Below are 26905 nucleotides of genomic sequence, written 5' to 3'. Positions count from 1 at the left end.
CGCTGATGTGAAAGCAGCCTTTAAAGGAAGGGTCTATAGCTTGAAATGAAGACTTTGCTCTAGGCAAATTGAAGAACAGGCCAAAAAAACAGCACCAACCTTTTTACATGAGCCATAAGTGCCATCCACCTTTGGAGGTCTTCTCCGCCTCTCAGGCATAAATGGAGACACAAAGCGTATGTAGTGTTTAGGAGCGGTGCAGATGGACGGGAAGTGGGATAGTCCAGGGAGCATGTTAAGGGTGGTCGCCAAAACTGTGGGATCCGTTGTAATCCGCAAAGGGTGATCGATGGGGCTGTCCTGCTTCTCTACCTTATCGTTTAACCACTCCGTAACTAGGTACTGGAAAAGAAAGACATAGGATTAATTTCAAAGAGTTGGTGACATTGGTGGAATTTTTAATGGTTATTCCCAAGGTAGTAAGTGATCCCTTATCCTTAGTGGTTTGCATTACCTCCGGTCAAGTCACTGTCTATGAGTCTGCCGGAGTAACTTATCAGTCCCATAGCCAATGAATGGAGTGGAGGATAAGCATCAACATTCAGGTACTAAAGCACCGTTCTTGGAATCTCAGCTGCTGGACCCTCATTGAAGTTTCCTCCCCCCCTCTTCTGTGAATAGGTGATGACTTACAAGTTTGGGATAACCCGTCGACATGATATTTGACTGACCTTTTTAGCTTTGTGGTATTTAAGGCCGGAACGTGTTGGCTGTGCCACTGCCTGGGTAACTGCCGGGGACTCTGAGCCTTGCTGTACATCAGCTAATCCTAAATTTTCTGTGTTCCCGGGCTCGGTCGTGGCAGAACTTGCAGTCCCTTCTTCCGGCACTGGGGGTGCCAGCTCCACTTGCTGAGCCAAATTTTGCCTATGCCTTTTTAACCTTTGTGCTGAAGCGCTCCGGTATCTGGATATGCGGCTTTTTGGACGAGGTCTGGTGGATTTTGGCGTAACTGGTTTAGGGGCAGGTTTCTCTGTGATCACGTCCTAGGTAAGCAAATACAACAGGTTAATACAATTGTATATTTTCACAGGCAAACTTAGGTCATTGAGGGGAAAAAAAAGGATCGATTTATTTCACAATTTATATCCGAGATGACACTTTGCAAAAATTAAACCCCAAATGCTTCATATCAAGTAGCAAATGAAGGGAATTTTGTTTACTTACCGTAAATTCCTTTTCTTCTAGCTCCTATTGGGAGACCCAGACAATTGGGTGTATAGCTTCTGCCTCTGGATGCCACACAAAGTATTACACTTAAAAGTGTAAACCCCTCCCCTCTGCCTATACACCCTCCCGTGCATCACGGGCTCCTCAGTTTTGGTGCAAAAGCAGGAAGGAGGAAACTTATAAATTGGTCTAAGGTAAATTCAATCCGAAGGATGTTCGGAGAACTGAAAACCATTCAACATGAACAACATGTGTACACAAAAGAACAACAGCCCGAAGGGAACAGGGGCGGGTGCTGGGTCTCCCAATAGGAGCTAGAAGAAAAGGAATTTACGGTAAGTAAACAAAATTCCCTTCTTCTTTGTCGCTCCATTGGGAGACCCAGACAATTGTGACGTCCAAAAGCAGTCCCTGGGTGGGTAAAGAATACCTCGGTAATAAAGCCGTAAAACGGCCCCTTCCTACAGGTGGGCAACCGCCGCCTGAAGGACTCGCCTACCTAGGCTGGCATCTGCCGAAGCGTAGGTATGCACCTGATAGTGTTTCGTGAAAGTGTGCAGACTCGACCAGGTAGCCACCTGACACACCTGCTGAGCCGTAGCCTGGTGCCGCAATGCCCAGGACGCACCCACGGCTCTGGTAGAATGGGCTTTCAGCCCTGAAGGAACCGGAAGCCCAGAAGAACGGTAGGCTTCAAGAATTGGTTCCTTAATCCACCGAGCCAAGGTTGACTTGGAAGCCTGCGACCCTTTACGCTGGCCAGCGACAAGGACAAAGAGCGCATCCGAGCGGCGCAGGGGCGCCGTACGAGAAATGTAGAGTCTGAGTGCTCTCACAAGATCTAACAAGTGCAAATCCTTTTCACATTGGTGAACTGGATGAGGGCAAAAAGAAGGTAAGGAGATATCCTGATTGAGATGAAAAGGGGATACCACCTTAGGGAGAAATTCCGGAACCGGACGCAGAACCACCTTATCCTGGTGAAACACCAAGAAGGGGGCTTTGCATGACAGAGCAGCTAGCTCAGACACTCTCCGAAGTGATGTGACTGCCACTAGGAAGAACACCTTCTGCGAAAGGCGTGCAAGAGAAATATCTCTCATTGGCTCGAAAGGTGGTTTCTGAAGAGCCGTTAGCACCCTGTTAAGATCCCAGGGTTCTAGCGGACGCTTGTAAGGGGGGACTATGTGGCAAACCCCCTGCAGGAACGTGCGTACCTGCGGAAGCCTGGCTAGACGCTTTTGAAAAAACACAGAGAGCGCCGAGACTTGTCCCTTAAGAGAGCCGAGCGACAAACCCTTTTCCATTCCGGATTGAAGGAAGGACAGAAAAGTGGGCAAGGCAAATGGCCAGGGAGTAAAACCCTGATCAGAGCACCAGGATAAGAAGATCCTCCACGTCCTGTGGTAGATCTTGGCGGAAGTTGGTTTCCTGGCCTGTCTCATAGTGGCAATGACCTCTTGAGATAACCCTGAAGACGCTAGGATCCAGGACTCAATGGCCACACAGTCAGGTTGAGGGCCGCAGAATTCAGATGGAAAAATGGTCCTTGAGACAGTAAGTCTGGTCGGTCTGGTAGTGCCCACGGTTGGCCGACCATGCCAAGATATGTTAGTGATTGGGTCGGGGTTAGATTTGACTTTGAAAAGTTGATAATCCACCCGAAACTCTGGAGAGTCTTCAGTGCCACGTTCAGGCTGTGTTGGCATGCCTCTTGAGAGGGTGCCTTGATAAGTAGATCGTCCAAATACGGGATCACGGAGTGACCTTGCGAGTGCAGGACTGCTACTACTGCTGCCATGACCTTGGTGAAGACCCGAGGGGCTGTCGCCAGCCCGAAAGGTAGAGCTACGAACTGCAGGTGTTCGCTTCCTATAAACGCTGATGCTCTGGCGCAATTGGCACGTGGAGATAAGCATCCTTGATGTCTATTGATGCTAGGAAATCTCCTTGAGACATTGAGGCGATAACGGAGCGGAGAGATTCCATCCGGAACCTCCTGGTTTTTACGTGTTTGTTGAGCAGCTTTAGATCCAGGACGGGACGGAACGACTCGTCTTTCTTTGGCACCACAAACAAATTGGAGTAAAAACCGTGACCTTGTTCCTGAAGAGGAACAGAAGTCACCACTCCTTCCGCCTTTAGAGCGGACACCGCTTGTAGCAGAGCATCGGCTCGGTCGGGGCGGTGGAGAAGTTCTGAAGAAACGAGTTGGAGGACGAGAGCTGAACTCTATCCTGTACCCGTGAGACAGAATGTCTCTCACCCAACGGTCTTTGACCTGTGACAGCCAAATGTCGCCAAAGCGGGAGAGCCTGCCACCGACCAAGGATGCGGAGAGAGGAGGCTGAGAGTCATGAGGAAGCAGTCTTGGTAACGGTTCTTCCGGCTGGCTTTTTTGGGCGTGATTGAGTCCGCCAAGAATCTGAGCCCCTCTGATCCTTTTGAGTCCTTTTGGACGAGTAGAATTGGGACCTGCCTGAGCCTCGAAAGGACCGAAAACCAGACTGTCCCCTCCTCTGTTGGGGTTTGTTTTGTCTGGGCTGAGGTAAGGATGAATCCTTACCCTTGGAGTGTTTAATGATTTCATCCAAACGCTCACCAAACAATCGGTCACGAGAAAAAGGCAAACTGGTTAAGCACTTCTTGGAAGAAGAATCTGCCTTCCATTCTCTCAACCACAGGGCTCTGCGTAAAACCACAGAGTTGGCTGACGCCACCGCCGTACGGCTCGTAGAGTCTAGGACAGCATTAATCGCGTAAGACGCGAATGCAGACATTTGAGAGGTCAAGGGTGCCACCTGCGGAGCAGATGTACGTGTGACCGTGTCGACCTGTGTAAGCCCAGCTGAAATAGCTTGGAGTGCCCATACGGCAGCGAATGCTGGAGCAAACGACGCTCCAATCGCTTCATAGATGGATTTTAACCAGAGCTCCATCTGTCTGTCAGTGGCATCTTTAAGTGCCGCCCCATCTTCCACTGCAACTAGAGATCTGGCTGCAAGCCTGGAGATTGGAGGGTCCACCTTGGGACACTGTGTCCAGCCCTTGACCACGTCAGGGGGAAAAGGATAGCGTGTATCTTTAAGCCGTTTGGAAAAACGCTTATCTGGATAAGCGTGGTGTTTCTGGATTGCGTCTCTAAAGTCAGAGTGGTCCAGAAAAGTGCTTAATTTACGCTTGGGATACCTGAAATGGAATTTCTCCTGCTGTGAAGCTGCCTCCTCCGCAGGAGGAGCTGGTGGAGAAATATCTAACATCCTATTGATGGACGCTATAAGATCATTCACTATGGCGTCACCATCCGGGGTATCTAGATTGAGAGCGGCCCCAGCATCAGACTCCTGATCAGTTACATCCGCCTCATCACACAGAGTCGTCCAGCTGGGACCCTGACCAGTGTGATGAAGTTGAGGGTCGCTCATAGCGAGCCCGCTTAGGTTGTCTGGGACTGTCGTCCGAGTCAGAGCCGTCACCCTGGGGTGCATGTGACACCCCCGGAGCTAGGAAGTGGTCCAGCTGAGGGGGACAAGGTGGCAATGAATCAACAGTGCCCATGGTCTGAGTTACTGGTCTAGACTGCAATGTTTCAAGAATTTTAGACATTGTCTATGACTATCTGTCAGCAAAAGCTGCAAACTCCGTCCCTGTCACCTGGACAGCATTCACAGGTGGTTCTCCCTGGGTCACCTCTAGCAGCGGCCCCGGCTGAGCAATTGCCACAGGGGCCGAGCACTGCACACAATGGGGGTCAGTGGAACCTGCCGGTAGAGTAGCCCCACATGCGGTACAAGCAGCATATAAAGTCCGTGCCTTGGCACTTTTGCTTTTTGCGGACGACATGCTGTTGTCTCCTTGAGAAATCTAAGGAGGGTATATAGCAGAAAATCACCAGCGACTGTACAGTGCAAAGTATTGCCAGCACAAAATACAAAGTACACTATGGCACAAGTGGGGGAGAGCCCTTGAGGGCTGCTTACCGCCCGCTGAAAGCGGGTGTGAGGTCGTAGAATCCCTTGTCTGAGTCTCCCCGTCTCCGCTCTGCAGCTCAGCGTGCAGGCAGGAATGGCTGCCGGCGTCCTGTGAAGAGGGGCGGACCGTGGGCGTCACAAACAAAAGTGCGGGAAACTGCGTCCCACTGTGCCTAGTGTGAGGGCTGGAGTATGTAAAACAGACTCCAGCTCTTAGCGCTGCTGGTCTGTACAGCGTCCCGCCCTCCTCCTGACTGGCAGGTCTGGGGGCGGGAACGATACGAACTAGGCCGCAAAAGCCGGGGACTGTAGTAATCTAGCGCGGCCGTCATATATGCACGGCCAGCGCGGAAGTCCCCGGCGCACCACAAATCCCAGCCGCGACGCAGTAAAAACTGACCCCCGCGGCCGGATCGGCCGATCGTACTAAGTCACCTCACTCAGCAGAGCTGTAGTGAGCAACGGCACAAGCGCAGCAGCGCTGTTTACCCCGGCGCACTAACACACCCAGCAATGCTGCAGTGTGCGTGCGATAAGCACGGGGACACGGAGTACCTTGCTGGAGCAGGGTCCAGTCCCTGAGGAAACTCCGCTCCGAATCCAGCAGATCCTCCAGGGGCTGTGGATGGAGCACGGCCTCAGTGCCCGGAGACCGGTAAAGTCCCACTTCACCCAGAGCCCTAATGGGGATGGGGAAGGAATCAGCATGTGGGCTCCAGCCTCCGTACCCGCAATGGGTACCTCAACCTTAACAAACACCACCGACATAAAGTGGGGTGAGAAGGGAGCATGCTGGGGGCCCTCGTATGGGCCCTCTTTTCTTCCATCCGACATAGTCAGCAGCTGCTGCTGACTAAACAGTGGAGCTATGCGTGGATGTCTGGCCTCCTTCGCACAAAGCATAAAACTGAGGAGCCCGTGATCCCACGGGGGGGTGTATAGCCAGAAGGGGAGGGGCCTTACACTTTTAAGTGTAGTACTTTGTGTGGCCTCCGGAGGCAGTAGCTATACACCCAATTGTCTGGGTCTCCCAATTAGGAGCGACAAAGAAAAGGAATTTACGGTAAGTAAACAAAATTCCCTTCTTTGTCGCTCCATTGGGAGACCCAGACAATTGGGACGTCCAAAAGCAGTCCCTGGGTGGGTAAAATAATACCTCGTGATAGAGCCGTAAAACGGCCCCTTCCTACAGGTGGGCAACCGCCGCCTGAAGGACTCGTCTACCTAGGCTGGCATCCGCCGAAGCATAGGTATGCACCTGATAGTGTTTCGTGAAAGTGTGCAGGCTCGACCAGGTAGCTGCCTGACACACCTGCTGAGCCGTAGCCTGGTGCCTCAAAGCCCAGGACGCGCCCACGGCTCTGGTAGAATGGGCCTTCAGCCCTGAGGGAACCGGAAGCCCAGCAGAACGGTAAGCTTCGAGAATTGGTTCCTTGATCCACCGAGCCAGGGTTGATTTGGAAGCCTGTGACCCTTTACGCTGGCAAGCGACAAGGACAAAGAGTGCATCCGAGAGGCGCAGGGGCGCCGTCCGAGAAATGTAGAGCCTGAGTGCTCTCACCAGATCTAACAAGTGCAAATCCTTTTCACATTGGTGAACCGGATGAGGACAAAAAGAAGGTAAGGAGATATCCTGATTGAGATGAAAGGGGGATACCACTTTAGGGAGAAATTCCGGAACCGGACGCAGAACCACCTTGTCCTGGTGAAACACCAGGAAAGGGGCTTTGCATGACAGCGCTGCTAGCTCAGACACTCTCCGAAGTGAAGTGACTGCTACTAGAAAAACCACTTTCTGCGAAAGGCGTGAGAGAGAAATATCTCTCATTGGCTCAAATGGTGGTTTCTGAAGAACCATCAGCACCCTGTTCAGATCCCAGGGTTCTAACGGCCGCTTGTAAGGAGGAACGATGTGACAAACCCCCTGCAGGAATGTGCGTACCTGTGGAAGTCTGGCTAGGCGCTTCTGGAAAAACGCAGAGAGCGCTGAGACTTGTCCCTTAAGGGAGCCGAGCGACAAACCCTTTTCCAGTCCAGATTGAAGGAAGGACAGAAAAGTGGGCAAGGCAAAAGGCCAGGGAGAAAAACCCTGAGCAGAGCACCACGACAGGAAAATTTTCCACGTCCTGTGGTAGATCTTGGCGGACGTTGGTTTCCTAGCCTGTCTCATAGTGGCAATGACGTCTTGAGATAACCCTGAAGACGCTAGGATCCAGGACTCAATGGCCACACAGTCAGGTTGAGGGCCGCAGAATTCAGATGGAAAAACGGCCCTTGAGATAGCAAGTCTGGTCGGTCTGGTAGTGCCCACGGTTGGCCGACCGTGAGATGCCACAGATCCGGGTACCACGACCGCCTCGGCCAGTCTGGAGCAACGAGGATGACGCGGCGGCAGTCGACCCTGATCTTGCGTAACACTCTGGGCAACAATGCCAACGGAGGAAACACATAAGGGAGCTGAAACTGCGACCAATCCTGAACTAAGGCGTCTGCCGCCAGAGCTCTGGGATCTTGAGACCGTGCCATGAACGTCGGTACCTTGTTGTTGTGCCGGGACGCCATGAGGTCGACGTCCGGCACCCCCCAGCGGCAACAGATCTCCTGAAACACGTCCGGGTGAAGGGACCATTCCCCTGCGTCCATGCCCTGGCGACTGAGATAATCTGCTTCCCAGTTTTCCACGCCTGGGATGTTAACTGCAGAGATGGTGGAGGCCGTGGCTTCCACCCACATCAAAATCCGCCGGACTTCCTGGAAGGCTTGCCGACTGCGTGTGCCGCCTTGGTGGTTGATGTATGCCACCGCTGTGGAATTGTCCGACTGAATTCGGATCTGCTTGCCTTCCAGCCACTGCTGGAACGCTTTCAGGGCAAGATACACTGCCCGTATTTCCAGAACATTGATCTGAAGCGAGGACTCTTGCTGGGTCCACGTACCCTGAGCCCTGTGGTGGAGAAAAACCGCTCCCCACCCTGACAGACTCGCGTCCGTCGTGACCACCTCCCAGGATGGGGGTAGGAAGGATTTCCCCTTCGATAATGAAGTGGGAAGAAGCCACCACCGAAGGGAAGCTTTGGTCGCCTGAGAGAGGGAGACGTTCCTGTCGAGGGACGTCGGCTTCCTGTCCCATTTGCGTAGGATGTCCCATTGAAGAGGACGCAGGTGAAACTGCGCGAAAGGGACTGCCTCCATTGCTGCCACCATCTTCCCCAGGAAGTGCATGAGGCGCCTCAAGGGGTGTGACTGGCCTTGAAGGAGAGATTGTACCCCTTTCTGTAGTGACCGCTGCTTGATCAGCGTAAGCTTCACTATCGCTGAGAGGGTATGAAACTCCATGCCAAGGTATGTCAGCGATTGGGCCGGTGTCAGATTTGACTTTGGAAAATTGATGATCCACCCGAAACTCTGGAGAGTCTCCAGGGTAGCGTCGAGGCTGTGTTGTCATGCCTCTTGAGAGGGTGCCTTGATCAACAGATCGTCCAAGTACGGGATCACCGAGTGACCCTGAGAGTGGAGGACCGCTACTACAGTAGCCATAACCTTGGTGAAAACCCGTGGGGCTGTTGCCAGGCCGAACGGCAGTGCCACGAACTGCAGGTGTTTGTTTTCTATGGCGAAGCGCAAGAAGCGCTGGTGCTCTGGAGCAATCGGTACGTGGAGATAAGCATCTTTGATATCGATCGATGCAAGGAAATCTCCTTGGGACATTGAGGCGATGACGGAGCGCAGGGATTCCATCCGGAACCGCCTGGTCTTTACGTGTTTGTTGAGAAGTTTCAGGTCCAGGACAGGACGGAAAGACCCGTCCTTCTTTGGGACCACAAACAAGTTGGAGTAAAAACCGTGGCCCTGTTGCTGAAGAGGAACAGGGACCACCACTCCTTCTGCCTTCAGAGTGCCCAGCGCCTGCAGAAGAGCCTCGGCTCGCTCGGGAGGCGGGGATGACCTGAAGAATCGAGTCGGGGGACGAGAGGTGAACTCTATCTTGTAACCGTGAGACAGAATGTCTCTCACCCAACGGTCTTTTACCCGTGGCAGCCAGGTGTCGCAAAAGCGGGAGAGCCTGCCACTGACCGAGGATGCGGAGTGAGGAGGCCGAAAGTCATGAGGAAGCCGCTTTGGTAGCGGCACCTCCGGTGGTCTTTTTAGGACGTGACTTAGACCGCCATGCATAAGAGTTCCTTTGATCTTTCTGAGGCCTTTTGGACGAGGAGAATTGGGACCTGCCCGCGCCCCGAAAGGACCGAAACCTCGACTGCCCCCTCCTCTGTTGGGGTATGTTCGGTTTGGGCTGGGGTAAGGATGTATCCTTTCCCTTGGATTGTTTGATGATTTCATCCAAAAGCTCGCCAAACAATCGGTCGCCAGAAATTGGCAAACTGGTTAAGCGCTTTTTTGGAAGCAGAATCTGCCTTCCATTCCCGTAGCCACAAGGCCCTGCGTAGTACCACCGAATTGGCGGCTGCAACCGCCGTACGGCTCGCAGAGTCCAGGACAGCATTAATAGCGTAAGATGCAAATGCCGACGTCTGAGTGGTTATGGACGCCACCTGTGGCGCGGACGTGCGTGTGGCTGCGTCAATTTGCGCTTGACCTGCTGAGATAGCTTGTAGCGCCCATACGGCTGCGAATGCTGGGGCAAAAGAAGCGCCGATAGCTTCATAGATGGATTTCAACCAGAGCTCCATCTGCCTGTCAGTGGCATCTTTGAGTGAAGCCCCATCTTCCACTGCAAGTATGGATCTAGCTGCCAGTCTGGAGATTGGAGGATCCACTTTGGGACACTGAGCCCAACTTTTGACCACGTCAGGGGGAAAGGGATAACGTGTATCCTTAAGGCGCTTAGAAAAACGCTTATCTGGACAAGCATGGTGATTCTGGACTGCCTCTCTGAAATCAGAGTGGTCCAGAAACATACTCGGTGTACGCTTGGGAAACCTGAAACGGAATTTCTCCTGCTGAGAAGCCGACTCCTCCGCCGGAGGAGCTGAGGGAGAAATATCCAGCATTAGATTGATGGACGCAATAAGATCGTTCACTATGGCGTCCCCGTCAGGAGTATCAAGATTGAGAGCGGCCTCAGGATCAGAATCCTGATCAACTGTCTCCGCTTCATCAACCAGAGATTCCCCCCTCTGAGACCCTGCACAATATGATGATGTCGAGGGAAATTCTAAGCGAGCTCGCTTAGTCGGTCTGGGGCTGGGGTCTGTGTCAGAACCCTCAGCCTGGGACCCATGAGATACCCCGGGAGGACATTGTTGGTCCAACTGAGGTGGGCCAGGGAACAAAGATTCAACAGAGTCCCTGTGCTGAGATACCGGCCTGGACTGCAAGGCTTCTAGTATCTTAGCCATAGTCTCAGAGAGTTTTGCAAACTCCGTCCCCGTCACCTGGCCAGTGTCAGCAGGTGGCTCCCCCTGGGCCCCTCTTAGCAGAGGCTGAGTAAGTGCCACAGGGGCCGAACAGTGCACACAATGAGGGTCAGTGGAACCTGCCGGTAGCGGGGTCGTACATGCGGCGCAGGCAGCATAAAAAGCCTGTGTTTTGGCACCCCTGCCTTTCGTGGGCGCCATGCTATTATCTTCCCTGAGCAACACAATAGGGTATATAGCCAGAAATCAACTGTGCACCATACAGTGTAAAATATATATACCATAAACATATAATGTTACACTACTGCACAATGGGGCTAGCACCACAGGTGCTGCTTACCACCCGCTTAAAGCGGTTGTGAGGCCACCAGAGTCCCTGCCTGGGTCTCCCAGACTTTGTCCCCCTCTGCAGCGTCCGAGGAGCTGACAGGAATGGCTGCCGGCGTCCTGAGGAGAGGAGGGAGCCGTGGGCGTGACCCAGAAAGTGCGGGAACTAGTGCCCGCACTGTGCACAGTGAGGGGGGTGGAGTATGCAAAGCATGCTCCAGCCCTCAGTGCTGCTCGTTCTGTGCAGCGTCCCGCCCTTCCCCTGCCTATCAGGGCGGGGGGTGGGAAGAAAAGAAACTCGGCCGCAAAAAGCCGGGGACTCTAGTAATAAACGCGGCCGCCGTAAAAGCGCGGCCGGCGTGGAAGTCCCCGGCGCACTACAAGTCCCAGCCGCGCCACGGTGTTTCCATGGCAGCGGCGGTCAGTGCGGCAGTCCCTATACATAAACACACTCAGCAACACTGAGTGTGTAATGGCACATATTAACCCGGTCAGCGCCGCGGTCCCCGGTGCACTAGCACACCCAGCAAAGCTGGAGTGTTGCTGTGCGCTGTCCCCACAGGGATACAGAGTACCTCCAAGTAGCAGGGCCATGTCCCTGAACGATACCCGGCTCCTATCCAGCAGGCTCCACAGGAGTTGTGGATGAAGCACGGTCTCAGTGCCTGGAGACCGATAGGATCCCACTTCACCCAGAGCCCTGAGGGGGATGGGGAAGGAAAACAGCATGTGGGCTCCAGCCTCCGTACCCGCAATGGATACCTCAACCTTAACCACACCGCCGACAAGAGTGGGGTGAGAAGGGAGCATGCTGGGGGCCCTATATGGGCCCACTTTTCTTCCATCCGATATAGTCAGCAGCTGCTGCTGACCAATCTGTGGAGCTGTGCGTGCATGTCTGCCTCCTTCGCACAAAGCAAAAAAACTGAGGAGCCCGTGGGAGCACGGGGGGTGTATAGGCAGAAGGGGAGGGGCTTTACACTTTTAGTGTAATACTTTGTGCGGCCTCCGGAGGCATAGCCTATACACCCAATTGTCTGGGTCTCCCAATGGAGCGACAAAGAAAGTCTGCTTCCCAGTTTTCTACGCCCGGGATGTGAACTGCGGAGATGGTGGAGGCTGTGGCTTCCACCCACAGCAGAATCCGCCGAACTTCCTGGAAGGCTTGCCGACTGCGTGTGCCGCCTTGGTGGTTGATGTATGCCACCGCCGTGGCGTTGTCCGACTGAATTCGGATCTGCCTGCCTTCCAGCCACGGCTGGAACGCCTTTAGGGCTAGATACACTGCCCTTATCTCCAGAACATTGATCTGAAGGGAGGACTCTGGCTGAGTCCAGGTACCCTGAGCCCTGTGGTGGAGGAAGACCGCTCCCCACCCTGACAGACTCGCGTCTGTCGTGACCACAGCCCAGGATGGGGGCAGGAATGATTTCCCCTTCGACAAAGAAGTGGGAAGAAGCCACCACTGAAGGGAGGCCTTGGCTGCCCGAGAAAGGGAGACGTTCCTGTCGAGGGACGTCGACTTCCTGTCCCATTTGCGGAGAATGTCCCATTGAAGTGGACGCAGATGAAACTGCGCAAATGGAACTGCATCCATTGCTGCCACCATCTTCCCTAGGAAGTGCATGAGGCGCCTCAAGGGGTGCGACTGGGCTCGAAGGAGAGATTGCACCCCTGTCCGTAGTGAACGCTGTTTGTCCAGCGGAAGTTTCACTATCGCTGAGAGAGTATGAAACTCCATCCTGAGATATGTCAGCGATTGGGTCGGTGTCAGATTTGACTTTGGGAAATTGATGATCCACCCGAATCTCTGGAGAGTCTCAAGAGCAATGTTCAGGCTGTGTTGGCATGCCACCCGAGAGGGGGCCTTGACAAGCAGATCGTCTAAGTAAGGGATCACCGAGTGTCCCTGAGAGTGTAGGACTGCTACTACTGTTGCCATGACCTTGGTGAAGACCCGTGGGGCTGTCGCCAGGCCGAAAGGTAGTGCCACGAACTGAAGGTGTTCATCCCCGATGGCGAAACGCAGGAAGCGCTGATGCTCTGGTGCAATCGGCACGTGGAGATAAGCATCCCTGATGTCGATTGATGCTAGGAAGTCTCCTTGGGACATCGAGGCGATGACGGAGCGGAGAGATTCCATCCGGAACCGCCTGGTTTTCACGTGTCTGTTGAGCAGTTTGAGGTCCAGAACGGGACGGAAAGATCCGTCCTTTTTTGGCACCACAAACAAGTTGGAGTAAAAACCGTGAGCCCATTGCTGAAGGGGAACAGGGATCACCACTCCTTCTGCCTTCAGAGTGCACACACATGAAGAAGAGCATCGGCTCGCTCGGGGGGCGGAGATGTTCTGAAGAAACGAGTCGGGGGACGAGAGCTGAACTCTATCCTGTAACCGTGAGACAGAATGTCTCTCACCCATCGGTCTTGGACATGTGGCAACCAGGCGTCGCAAAAGCGGGAGAGCCTGCCACCGACCGAGGATGCGGTTTGGGGAGGCCGAAAGTCATGAGGAGGCCGCTTTGGGCGCGGTTCCTCCGGCGGTCTTTTTAGGACGTGACTTAGACCGCCAGGAATCGGAGTTCCTCTGATCTTTCTGAGGCCTTTTGGACGAGGAGAATTGAGACCTGCCCGCGGTCCGAAAGGACCGAAACCTCGATTGTACCTTCCGTGGTTGAGGTCTGTTTGGTTTGGACTGGGGTAAGGATGAATCCTTTCCCTTGGATTGTTTAATGATTTCATCCAATCGCTCACCAAACAAGCGGTCGCCAGACAATGGCAAACCGGTTAAGAACTTTTTGGAAGCAGAGTCTGCCTTCCATTCACGTAGCCACATGGCCCTGCGGAGTACCACCGAATTGGCGGATGCCACCGCCGTATGGCTCGCCGAGTCCAGGATAGCATTAATGGCGTAGGACGCAAATGCCGACGCCTGAGAGGTTAAGGACACCACTTGCGGGGTAGACGTACGTGTTACTGTATTAATCTGCGCCTGACAAGCTGAGATAGCTTGGAGTGCCCATACGGCTGCGAATGCTGGAGCAAAAGACGCACCGATAGCTTCATAGATGGATTTCAACCATAGTTCCATCTGTCTGTCAGTGGCATCTTTGAGTGAAGCCCCATCTTCCACTGCAACTATGGATCTAGCCGCCAGTCTGGAGATTGGAGGATCCACCTTAGGACACTGAGTCCAGCCCTTGACAACCTCGGGGGGGAAGGGATAACGTGTGACCTTAAGGCGCTTGGAAAAACGCTTGTCTGGACAGTCTCGGTTTTTCTGGATTGCCTCTCTGAAGTCAGAGTGATCCAGAAACGTACTCAATGTACGCTTGGGAAACCTGAAACGGAATTTCTCCTGAGAAGCTGACTCCTCAATTGTAGGAGCTGAGGGAGAAATATCCAACACCTGATTGATGGTCGCTATAAGGTCATTCACTACGGCGTCACCCTCAGGTGTATCTAGGTTGAGAGCGGCTTCAGGATCAGAATCCTGATCTGTTACCTCCGCTTCATCCTCCAGAGAGTCCCCCTGCTGGGACCCTGAACAGTGTGATGAAGTGGAGGGAATTTCCCAGCGACCCCGCTTGGGCGGCCTTGGACTGCGGTCCGTGTCAGAGACCTCACCCTGGGACCTATGGGTCACCCCAGGGGCACTTTGCTGTTCCAATTGAGGGGGACCAGGGGTCAATGATTGGACAGTGCCCGGGGCCTGAATCACCGGTCTGGACTGCAATGCTTCCAGTATTTTAGCAGACCATTTATCCATACTCTCAGACAGTTTGTCAGCAAAGGCTGCAAACTCCGTCCCTGTCACCTGGACAGTGGTAGCAGGTGGTTCCACCTGGGCCACCAGTCGCAGAGGCTCCGGCTGAGTAAGTGCCACAGGGGCCGAGCATTGCACACAATGAGGGTCAGTGGAACCTGCCGGTAGTACAGCTGTACATGAGGTACAGGTTGCAAAGTACGCCTGTGCTTTGGCACCCTTGCTTTTTGCGGATGACATGTTGTCTCCTCTGAGAACAACCAGGAGGGTATATAGCCAAAAATCAACAGAGCGACCGTACAGTGCAAATGTATAGCCTATAAGCCTATATATATATATATACACTTCGGTACTCAGTGGGGCCAGCACCACAGGTGCTGCTTACCGACCGCTTAGAGCGGTTGTGTGATCACCGGATTCCCTGCCTGGGTCTCCCTGTGTTATCTCTCCTCTCCAGCGTCTGAATCGCTGACAGGAATGGCTGCCAGCGTTCTGTGGGGAGGAGGGGACCGTGGGCGTGCCCAAGAAAAGTGCGGGAATCCAGTGCCCCAGTGTACTGAGTGAGGCGGGGGGAGGATACTAATGTATGCTCCAGCCCTCAGCGCTGACGATCTGTGCAGCGTCCCGCCCTTCCCCTGACTGGCAGGCCTGTGGGCGGGAATATACGACACTAGGCCGCAGAAGCCGGGGACTAAAGTTATAAGCGCGGCCGGCAATAAGCGCGGCCGCGCGGTAGTCCCCGGCGCACTAACACACCCAGCAGTGCTGCAATGTGTATGGCATAAGCGCTCCATGCGCGGTAGTCCCCGGCGCACTAACACACCCAGCAGTGCTGTAATGTGTATGGCACAAGCGCTCCATGCGCGGTAGTCCCCGGCGCACTAACACACCCAGCAGTGCTGTAATGTGTATGGCACCAGCGCTCCATGCGCTGTCCCCACGGGGACACAGAGTACCTCAAAGTAGCAGGGCCTTGTCCCTGACGATACCCGGCTCCTATCCAGCAGATTCCCAGGGGCTGCGGAGGGAGCACGGTCCCTGTGCCTGGAGACCGATCCGGGTCCCACTTCACCCAGAGCCCATTAAGGGATGGGGAAGGAAAACAGCATGTGGCTCCTGCCTGTGTACCCGCAATGGGTACCTCAACCTTAACAGCACCGCCGACACAGTGGGGTGAGAAGGGAGCATGCTGGGGGCCCTGTTATGGGCCCTCTTTTCTTCCATCCGACCTAGTCAGCAGCTGCTGCTGACTAAGCTGTGGAGCTATGCGTGGATGTCTGCCTCCTTCGCACAAAGCATAAAAACTGAGGAGCCCGTGAGGCACGGGGGGTGTATAGGCAGAAGGGGAGGGGCGTTACACTTTTAGTGTAATACTTTGTGTGGCCTCCGGAGGCATAGCTATACACCCAATTGTCTGGGTCTCCCAATGGAGCGACAAAGAAATCAAATCATTGATCATTTCACACAAAACTCCAAAAATGGGCCAGACAAAAGTATTGGCACCCTTAGCCTAATACTTGGTTGCACAACCTTTAGCCAAAATAACTGCGCATAACCGCTTCCGGTAACCATCAATGAGTTCCTTACAATGCTCTGCTGGAATTTTAGACCATTCTTCTTTGGCAAACTGCTCCAGGTCCCTGAGATGTGAAGGTGCCTTCTCCAAACTGCCATTGTGAGATCTCTCCACAGGTGTTCTATGGGGTTCAGGTCTGGACTCATTGCTGGCCACTTTAGTAGTCTCCAGTGCTTTCTCTCAAACCATTTTCTAGTGCTTTTTGAAGTGTGTTTTGGGTCATTGTCCTGCTGGAAGACTCATGACCTCTGAGAGAGACCCAGCTTTCTCACACTGGGCCCTACATTATGCTGCAAAATTTGTTGGTAGTCTTCAGACTTCATAATGCCATGCACACGGTCAAGCAGTCCAGTGCCAGAAGCAGCAAAGCAACCCCAAAACATCAGGGAACCTCCGCCATGTTTGACTGTAGGGACAGTGTTCTTTTCTTTGAATGCCTTTTTTTTTTTCCTGTAAACTCTATGTTGATGGGTTTTCCAAAAAAGCTCTACTTTTGTCTCATCTGACCAGAGAACATTCTTCCAAAACGTTTTAGGCTTTCTCAGGTAAGTTTTGGCAAACTCCAGCCTGGCTTTTTTATGTCTCGGGGTAAGAAGTGGGGTCTTCCTGGGTATCCTACCATACAGTCCCTTTTCATTCAGACGCCGACGGATAGTACGGGTTGACACTGTTGTACCCTCGGACTGCAGGGCAGCTTGAACTTGTGTGGATGTTAGTCGAGGTTCTTTATCCACCATCCGCACAATCTTGCGTTGAAATCTCTCGTTAATTTTTCTTTTCCTTCCACATCTAGGGAGGTTAGCCACAGTGCCATGGGCTTTACACTTCTTGATGACACTGCGCATCGTAGACACAGGAGCTTTCAGGTCTTTGGAGATGGACTTGTAGCCTTGAGATTGCTCATGCTTCCTCACAATTTGGATTCTCAAGTCCTCAGACAGTTCTTTGGTCTTCTTTCTTTTATCCATGCTCAATGTGGTGCACACAAGGACACAGGACAGAGGCTGAGTCAACTTTAATCCCTATCAACTGGCTGCAAGTGTGATTTAGTTATTGCAAACCCCTGTTAGGTGCCACAAGTAAGTTACAGGTGCTGTTAATTACACAAATTAGAGAAGCATCGCAGGATTTTTCAAACAGTGCCAATACTTTTGTCCACTTTTGTGGAATTATATCCAATTTGGCTTTTTGACAATTTTTTTTTTTTTTCATTGAAGACAAATTAAATGAAGATAATAATACCAAAGAATTTGCGATTGCAATCATTTTCAAGAAGAAACTGAGTATTCTCTGACAGAATTGCAGGTGCCAATACTTTTGGCCACAACTGTATAAGGTGTACTTGGTTATTAGGCAACTTCCTTTCCTTTGGCAAAATGGGTCATAAGAGAGATTTAACGGGCTCTGAAAAGTCCAGAATTGTGAGCTGTCTTGCAGAGGGATGAAGCAGTCTTGAAATTGCCAAACTTTTGAAGCATGATCACCGAACAATCAAGCGTTTCATGGCAAATAGCCAACAGGGTCGCAAGAAGCGTGTTGGGCAAAACAGGCGCAAAATAACTGCCCATGAATTGAGGAAAATCCAGCGTGAAGCTGCCAAGATGCCATTTACCACCAGTTTGGCCATATTTCAGAGCTACAACATTACTGGAGTATCAAAAAGCACAAGGTGTGCCATACTCGGGACATGGCCAAGGTAAGGAAGGCTGAAAAACCACCACCTCTGAACAAGAAACATAAGATAAAACGTCAAGACTGGGCCAAGAAATATCTGAAGACTGATTTTTCAAAGGTTTTATGGACTGATGAAATGAGAGTGACTCTTGATGGGCAGATGGATGGGCCAGAGGCTGGATCAGTAAAGGGCAGAGAGCTCCACTCCAACTCAGACGCCAGCAAGGTGGAGGTGGGGACTGGTATGGGCTGGGATCATCAAAGATCAACTTGTGGGACCTTTTCGGGTTGAGGATGGAGTGAAGCGCAACTCCCAGACCTACTGCCAGTTTCTGGAAGACAACTTCTTCAAGCAGTGGTACAGGAAGAAGTCGGTATCGTTCAAGAAAAAAAGAGAATTTTGTTACTTACCGTAAATTCTTTTTCTTATAGTTCCGTCATGGGAGACCCAGACCATGGTGTATAGCTACTGCCCCCGGAGGACACACAAAGTTACTACACTCAAAAACGTGTAGCTCCTCCCTCCTAGCATATACACCCCCTGCTAGCCAGACCCAGCCAGTTTAGTGCAAAAGCTGAAGGAGGACATCCACCCACAAGAAGAGACAGAGTAAAATCCGGAAGAACCGGAACCTCTGTCTACAACAATAACAGCCGGTGAAGACACACGGAACAAGAAACCTGCCAACAGGCAATAGGGAGGGTGCTGGGTCTCCCATGACGGAACTATAAGAAAAAGAATTTACGGTAAGTAACAAAATTCTCTTTTTCTTTATCGTTCCTATGGGAGACCCAGACCATGGGACGTTCAAAAGCAGTCCATGGGTGGGAATAAACAGACAACTGAGAAGCAGGCAAACCTAACTTCACAAATTGGCGACAGACGCCGGAAAAATGCGTCTGCCCAAGCCCGCGTCTGCCAAAGCATGAGCATGCCTTGGGTAGTGCTTCGAAAAAGTATGCAGACTAATTCGAGCTGCAGTCTGACAGACCTACTGAGCCGTAACCTGGTGCCTGAAAGCCCAAAAAAGGCGCCGACAGGTCTGATCAAATGTGCTCTGATCCCCGGCGGGGAAGGCACTTGAGTACACTTGTAGGTCTCGGAAATGGCCGACCTAAGCCAACGATCAGGGTCGGCTTAGATGCCGAGAGACCGCTACGCTGACTAACAGTCAGCACCAGAGAGGTGCACCGCCTAATAACGGTGGTGCGAGACACATAGATCCGGAGCGCCCGCACCAGATCCAGGATATGCAACGCTTCCTCAAGCGATGAACAGGAGCCGGACAAAAGGAAGGCAGGAAAATTGCCCCGGATAAGGTGGAAGCAGTAACCACCTTAGGGAAAAAAGTCCGGAGTCGGACGAAGACCACCTTGTCTTGATGCAAAAGACCAAAAAAGGGGGTGACTCCGAGAGAGTGCAGCCAGAACTCTCTGGCGGGAAATTATAGCCACTAGAAAGAGTACTTTCTGTGAAAGATGAAACAAAGAAACCTCCCCAAGAGGCGCAAAGGGGGGTTTCCGGGAACCGGGAGGACCGGATTAAGGTCCCAGGGCTCCATAGGCCGCCGGAAGGCGGAATGATGTGAGATGCGCCCTTAAAGGAGCACACCGGAGCCAGCCGGACGATACGCCGCTGGCACATACTGACAGAGCCGAGACCTGTCCCTTAATGAGGGATAGTCCTAGCTGTAGACCGGACTGTGGAAGGGACAGGAGGGTCGGTAAGGCCAAAAAGGTCAAAGGACACTTTGGAGCTCGAGTCATGGCGGAGATGACTTCAGGAAGGATATCAGAAGTCGCCAAGATCCAGGACTCAAGAGCTACGCCGTCAATCTGAGAATCCAGAATTCTGACGGAAAAAACTGACCTTTTGAGAAAAGGTCTGAGCGGTCCGGAAGATGCCATGGCAACCCAACGGACAGAAGGAGCAGGTCAGAGTACCAAGCCTGCTTGGGTCAGTCTGGAAGAATGACCCGACGGCCCCCTTTACTGATCTTGCGCAGGACTCTGGACAAGAGGTAGAGGGTGAAATTCGTAAAGAGACAAAGCTGGGATCAAACATGAACCAGTGTGTCTACCGCAAAACCTGAGGATTGTGGACCACGGTTGGACAGCTGAAATAGCCTGCCTCGCAGTTTTCACATCTAGGATGTGGACTGCGGATACGGTGGACTAGGAGTCCCTTGTCCACTGAAGAATGTTGAGCCGCCAAGATTGCCAGGCGGCTGAGTGTCCCGCCCTGGAAGCTGATGTAGGAAAACGCTGTCACGTTGTCCGACTGGACTCGAATGTGCCTAGCCGCCAACAGATGGTGAAGGCTTAGAGAGCCAGAAATACAGCTCTGATTTCCAGCACATTGATCCAGAGGGCTGATTCGGACAGAGTCCAAGCGCCCTGCGCTCCACGGTGGAGATATACTGCTCCCAAGGCGGATAGGCTAGCATCCTGGTGAGGATCACCCGGGACGGGCCAGAAAGGAGGGCCCCTGAGACAGAGTGGCCGAAGCCACCACTGAAACGAGCCCCTGGTCAGTGGCGAAGCCACCACCCCGTGGGAGGAGTGAGTTCGCTTGTACAGCGGAAAACATCCAGTCTCAGAGGACGCAGGAGAAACTGGGCAAGGAATCGCTTCTATTGACGCCCTGAGAACCTCTGGTTCGAAGTCAGAGTGGACTTGGACAGAAAGACAAGCCACCCGAATAGGTCAGAGTGGCGAGAGTGAGCGAAGCACTCTGCTAAGAGTCAGCACTGGATGAAGCCCCGACAAGAAGGCCGTCCAGGGCAAAAGATCACTGCCAAACCCTAGGGGTGCAGGACCCTAATCACAGCTGCCCCAATGAGAATACTCGAGGGGCCGTGGCTAACCCCAAGGGAAGAGCCACGAATTGGACCACTCCGATTGTCAAAACGTAGTCAACGCTGGTGTGAAACTGCGATTGACTCCTACCGATAGGCATCTCTGATGCCGATGGCTGCTAGGGAATCTCCTTGGGTTCTTGAGTGATCCGGTGAAAAAAACACACGGAACAAAACCGAGACTCCATGTGAAAACGCCACACCTGGCTATGCTTGAAAAGCTAAAGATCCAGGTCGGAAGGCACCGCCCTCTTCGGGGACTAGGAATAGATTTAAGCAAAAATCTCAGAACCGTTCCCAGTCGGGAACCGGTACAATTACTCCATTGGCCTGCAAGAAATGCCACGGCCTGTAAGAAGGCGGCGGCCTTGGAGCCGGGAGGAGTTGACAGAAAAAATCTGTTTGGCGGGTGGACAGAAGTCCATCCTGTAGCCGAGGGAGATATAATCCCGCCCCCACTGAACGGAGACGTGTTAGAACCCTACGTCGCCAAGTGGAGAGAGCCTGCCACCGACCAAGGAGGTTGTTGGCGTGGCTAGATAGCTCGGAGGAAGCTGACTCAGTGACAGCATGTCCTGCGGTCTTCTGAAGACGCAGCTTCGAGCCATTTGGTTCTATGAACCTAGGCCGAGCTAGAGGACGATCAGATGGAGGAACGGAAACCACCGAAACCTCAACTGATTCCTGCCCTGGACAGGTTCCCTGGTTTAGGTTTGTGGCAAGGAAGAACACTCCCCACCAAGAGCTTCCTTAATTTCACCCAGTTGGTTCCGAGGAAACCGGTCCCACCAAGGGGGAGCCCAGCAAGGAACCTCCATAGAGGCATCTGCCTTCCATTTCCGAAGCCACAGGAGCCTGCGGATAGCGAGGAAGGTAGCCAAGACCACCGCCGTGCGGTGTCCAGCATGGCAGACCTGGCATAGGATGAAAAGACTGAAGTCTGGAAGTTCAGGCAACCGTTTTGGGCATAGAGTCCCTGTGAGAGAATGCATCTCCTCCAGAGAAGCAGAGAAGGTACAAAAAAACCGCACTGCCGTAAAGCTGAGGAGAGCAAAGCTCCTGCCGTCCCCATACCGACTTGGCCCAAAGGACAACCGGGCGGACCGCAGAACCTTAAGTGAGGAGCCATCAGCCACTGACATAACGATCCGGGCTGAGCCACCTGAGGTGAATGAGCCCACTTCTTGACCACCATTGGTGGACAGGGGAAACACAGTCCTCAGAATCACGCTTCAGAGGAAGGAACTGTCAGAGCGGACCCTGGGCTGGTCACAGGGGCCTGAAACTGGAGTGGTTAAGGAACACACGTTGTGTTCACCTAGATAAGGTAACTCCGGCGGATTGAGGTCCAGTACAAAATTAATGTACCGTAGGATCCATATAGAGGTGCCGTCAGCCACTGATACAACTATCCGGGCTGAAAGTCTAGACACCGGAGTGGGCACCCTTGGCGAATGAGTACACTCCTTGACCACCTCTGATGGGAGGGGGAGACAGGCAGCAGAACTCCGCTGTGGGGTCTGCAGGATAGGCTGTGGGCTTGGACGCAGCGGGCTGAAAACTGGAGTGGTTAAGGAACACACTCCTCGTCCTGTTAAAGGTATACTGATGCCTTTCTGCCAGCGGGGAATACTCCCCTGATACAGGCGGAAGTACAAGTATAATGGACGCAATCCAATCATTCGCATCTGCGTCACCTACGGACGGATCAATGTACATAAAGTAGCGTCCGAGCCCGTGGTAGAGACATCCTCCTCGTCCAGTGAGTCAGCTCGTAATCGGAGCTGCGGGACGGGGAGGACAGGGGACCCTGCGTCTCCCTGTCAGGAGGACGGGGTCTGAGCCCAGAAGGAGAGTCCTTTGTGAGCTTTGCTGAGCGAAGCAGAAAATGCCCTGAGAAGGGGGCTGCATGCTCAGCAGATGCCGGGACAGCCGACCCCTGGAAATAGGATTCCCACAGGGGTCAGCCACCGAAACCGGAGCAGCTGGAGGGACCATTAATGAGCCCCCAAGCTGAGGGGCCACAGTGGTTATGAGCTCGGTACAGCCGTACGAGACTACCTGCCGTGGATAATAAAAAAAAAACAAAACAGCCTGCAGCCTCGCTCTGTGAGACATGCTGCAGAGGTGGGGGCTCTGTCTAGAATGTCTAGAATACCCAAGACAGGGGTTCAGCCTGGGGAGACTCCCGGCTGAGGCACCACCACATAAAAACCATTACAGTGTGCCGGTTCAGGCAATATGAGGTTACATGCAGCACATGTAGAGTACAGCCTTGGAGCTTTGCTGCTAGAGTGAGACATGCTGCTAAGGAGGAGATTCTATGATAAAGAATTAACTCCTTCAGAATGCCCTGAGAGTGTATAAAAGTGCACAACCAGAGGTTGTGACTTATCAGGGCGCTATTATGAGTGCCCTCCGGTTCCAAGCCTGGACCCCCAGCTAGATATTCACTCCCTCTGCACTGCAGAGCAGCCAGCGCCGACCAGTGTACTAAGAACGCTGAGAAAATGGCGCCACAGTGAGGGGGGGGGGGGGAGGGGGTTAACCCAGGAGCGGGAATCGGAGGGCTAAGAAGATGTACAGGGGAGGGAATCATCTCCTCAGATAGGAGTGTCCTCCCCTGTGCAGAGCGGCCGGCGGGCGGCGCTGCAGTGTCCCCCTGCATGACTGACATGCAGGGGAACGAAACAAAACTAGGCCGCGGCTGAAGCCGGGGCCTAGAGTTATGCATGCGGCCGAGAATCAGGCATCATCGGCGCGGTTCTCAGTAAAAACCGTGGAACCGGCCGGAAACAGAGTAAAAAGCAGCATTATCAAGCAATCACTGTCCCCCCCAATAAAAGTGCCCCACATTGCAGAAGGACCCTCTGAATAACGTCTCTATACTTAGCTTTGAGACGCAGGGCCCAGTCCCTGGGTGGGGTGGGGGTTCAGTGCTCCGTCCAGCAGGGTCCTGCCAAAGGGCTGCGGATGGAGGCCGCCGGTCTCCTGCAAGGCAGTGAGAACCGTGTTGGCTCTAACTTCAAGCCAGAGCCCCTAAGGGATGGTGAAGGAGCGCGGCATGAAGGGCTCCTGCCCTGAAGTCAACCTTAACAGCAGCGCCGCCAGGGGGGTGAGAAGGGACATGCCGGGAGTCCAGTGGACCCGCTTTTCTTCCAAATCTTTAGAAAAAATGAAAAATCAAAAAAGGATGCATGTGTGTGTGTGATCCTCCTGACACAAAGCAAGAAACTGGCTAGATCTGGCTACCAGGGGGTGTATATGCTAGGAGGGAGGAGCTACACGTTTTTGAGTGTAGTAACTTTGTGTGTCCTCCGGGGGCAGTAGCTATACACCATGGTCTGGGTCTCCCATAGGAACGATAAAGAAACATGATTTTCATGCAGGACAATGCTCCATCACATGCATCCAACTACTCCACAGCATGGCTGGCCAGTAAAGGTCTAAAAGATGAAAAAATAATGACATGGCCCCCTTGTTCACCTGATCTGAACCCCATAGAGAACCTGTGGTCCCTCATAAAATGTAAGATATACAGGGAGGGAAAACAGTACACCTCTCGAAGCAGTGTCTGGAGGCTGTGGTGGCTGCTGCACGCAATGTGGATCGTAAACACATCAATGACAATCTATGGATGGTAGCTGCAGAGTGTCATTAGAAAGAAAGGGGGCTATATTGGTCACTCATTTTTTGGGGTTTTGTTTTTGCATGTCAGAAATGTTTATTTCTAAATTTTGTGCTATTATATTGGTTTACCTGGTGAAAATAAACAAGTGAGATGGGAATAGATTTGGTTTTTATTAAGTTGCCTAATAATTCTGCACAGTAATAGTTACCTGCACAAACAGATCTCCTCCTAAGATAGCCAAATCTAAAAAAAACCCCACTCCAACTTCCAAAAATATTAAGCTTTGATATTTATGAGTCTTTTGGGTTGATTAGTTGTTGATCAATAATAAAAAAAATCCTCTAAAATACAACTTGCCTAATAATTCTGCACACGGTGTAAGCGCGCCTGGCACTTGCACAAATCACAAGGCATGTACTCACCAGCGCCTGAGACGATCTCCGAGTGTTCACACCTTGGGTAGGATTGGGTGCGGGCTGCTCCACGTCCATGGGACTTTTAGGTTCCGGCTCTGGTTCATCAGTTTGGGGTGCAGGATCTACGGTCACTTGGACCTCGGGAACAGATGGAGCCTCAGGTTCGGCAGCGGGTTGTTCCACGGGCTGCTCTCTGCGTCGCCTTCTTCTGTCAATGCTTTCCGTTATCTGCAGAGGAAGCTCCGATTTCTTGTCATCTCTCGACTGCAAGAAAAACAAAGATGTGAATTACTGAGATTGTGCCCATCGGGTCCTCCGTTATTGGACGACCTCCTTTATTGAATGACAGAATATCCCGACGCATATAGCACCAGTTATCTACAGAAATGTCCATAGTGCAGGTGTGTGCTCAGTAATCACCTGCCCATGTACATTGCAATTTCTCTCTTTTGTTACAGACCGGCCCTCCTGTGCACGCTGCAAACTATCCAGATTTATGCCCTCGGTCCCTCCTATCCAGCGCTCTAGTTTCACATCACTCCTACAGATACTAATCCTGACTGACACACTTCAGACGGTGCGCCTGTAAACAGTACAGGGCATGACGTCTCCTAGTGCATAGACATGGACAGTCTTCAGAAAAGTCCATGTTTTCTACTTGAAGACATGGATCAAGGATGGTTTGCTGTGGTACGAGCAGTAGATTTAAAGGGAACCGGTCACCAGATTTCAGCCTTCTAAGCTAAAACTACCACCTTCAGCAGCGCCTGTGCTGAATTCTATATTAGGTGCACGTTACCCCCTGACCCCCCAGGTAGACTCCCAAAAATACCTTTATAAAATCTCCCACCCTGTATGTAAATTGTCCGGTTTGGTGGGCGTCCTAATCTGCGCCTCCTGTCCCTACTTTCACCCTCCTCCTGTGTTGATGATGCCTCAGACGCCATCCACGTAGGCAGGTAAAATCTCCATATTCTCATCGCCGGGCAAAATTTTCTGTGCCATCCGGGAATATGGAGATTTTCCCCAACTACGTGGATGGCGGCCAAGGCATTATCCACACCAATCCGCAAAGGGAAGGGCGTTAGGAGGCGCAAATTAGGATGCCCATTAGATTGGACCATTTACATACTGAGTCGGAGATTTTATAAAGGTATTTTTGGGGTCTACAGGGGGGGGGTCAGGGGGTAACATACACCTTCATGGAATGCAGCACAGGCGCTGCTTACAGTGCTAGTTTTAGAATCTGGTGACAGGTTCCCTTTAATATCTTTTGCTCGTTTATACACAGCGCTTTACAGACATCCTCATCCTGGACCTTTGACCCCCCCTGTAGACCCCAAAAATACCTTTATAAAATCTCCCACCCTGTATGTAAAGTGTCTGGTCCGGTAGGTGTCCTAATCTGCACCTCCTGTCCCTCCTTTCGCTGTCCTTCTGAGTTGATGTGGGTGATGCCTCGGACGCCATCCATGTAGGCAGGCAAAAGAAGGATTTTTGTGTACTCACCGTAAAATCTTTCTCGGCTCACGTCGCTTGCACGATCCGGCGAGTTCTCTCTGCAGGGGCAACATTTTGCCCGGCGATGTGGATAACGTCACCCGATCCGGGAATATGGAGATTTTGCCCAACTACGTGGATGGCGTCCAAGGCATTATCCACACCAATCCGCAAAGGGAAGGGCGTTAGGGGGCGCAAATTAGGATGCCCATTAGACTGGACCATTTACATACTGAGTCGGAGATTTTATAAAGGTATTTTTGGGGTCTACGGGGGGTTAGGGGGTAACATGCACCTTCATGGAATGCAGCACAGGCGCTGCTTAAGGCGCTAGTTTTAGAATCTGGTGACAGGTTCCCTTTATTTTCTTTTACGTGTTTATACACAGCGCTTTACAGACATCATCTTGGACCCCACTGGGGCTTACAATTAAATTCCCTATCCGTATGTCGTGTGTGAGTGTGGGAGGAAAGCGGAGAACCCGGAGGAAACCAACTCCTTCCAGATTCTGTCCTTCGTTCAAAGCGACAAAACCACTGAGCCACTTACTTAGGGGTTAAAAGAATCATCAAAAGAAGGGAATTTTGTATACTTACCGTAAATTCCTTTTCTTCTAGCTCCAATTGGGAGACCCAGACAAT

At 52.4% G+C, this 26905-nt stretch overlaps 1 protein-coding gene across 1 annotated transcript in view; it reads right to left on the bottom strand.

Moving 5' to 3' along the window:
* SETD5 (SET domain containing 5) overlaps window positions 1–26905 on the bottom strand; it is a 152527-nt gene that overhangs the window by 37838 nt on the left and 87784 nt on the right. Inside the window, exons 14-16 of the mRNA XM_075321431.1 lie at window positions 24771–25028; window positions 672–986; window positions 54–342 (exon numbers count right to left, since the gene is read on the bottom strand). Coding sequence (XP_075177546.1) covers window positions 54–342; window positions 672–986; window positions 24771–25028 — 862 coding nt within the window. The remainder of the gene's footprint in view (window positions 1–53; window positions 343–671; window positions 987–24770; window positions 25029–26905) is intronic.

This window comes from Anomaloglossus baeobatrachus, chromosome 8 (genome assembly GCF_048569485.1).
Source record: "Anomaloglossus baeobatrachus isolate aAnoBae1 chromosome 8, aAnoBae1.hap1, whole genome shotgun sequence".
Lineage (NCBI taxonomy): Eukaryota > Metazoa > Chordata > Amphibia > Anura > Aromobatidae > Anomaloglossus > Anomaloglossus baeobatrachus.
The sequence above is the reverse complement of the archived record's forward strand: the minus strand, read 5'-3'. Positions and strand labels throughout refer to the sequence as shown.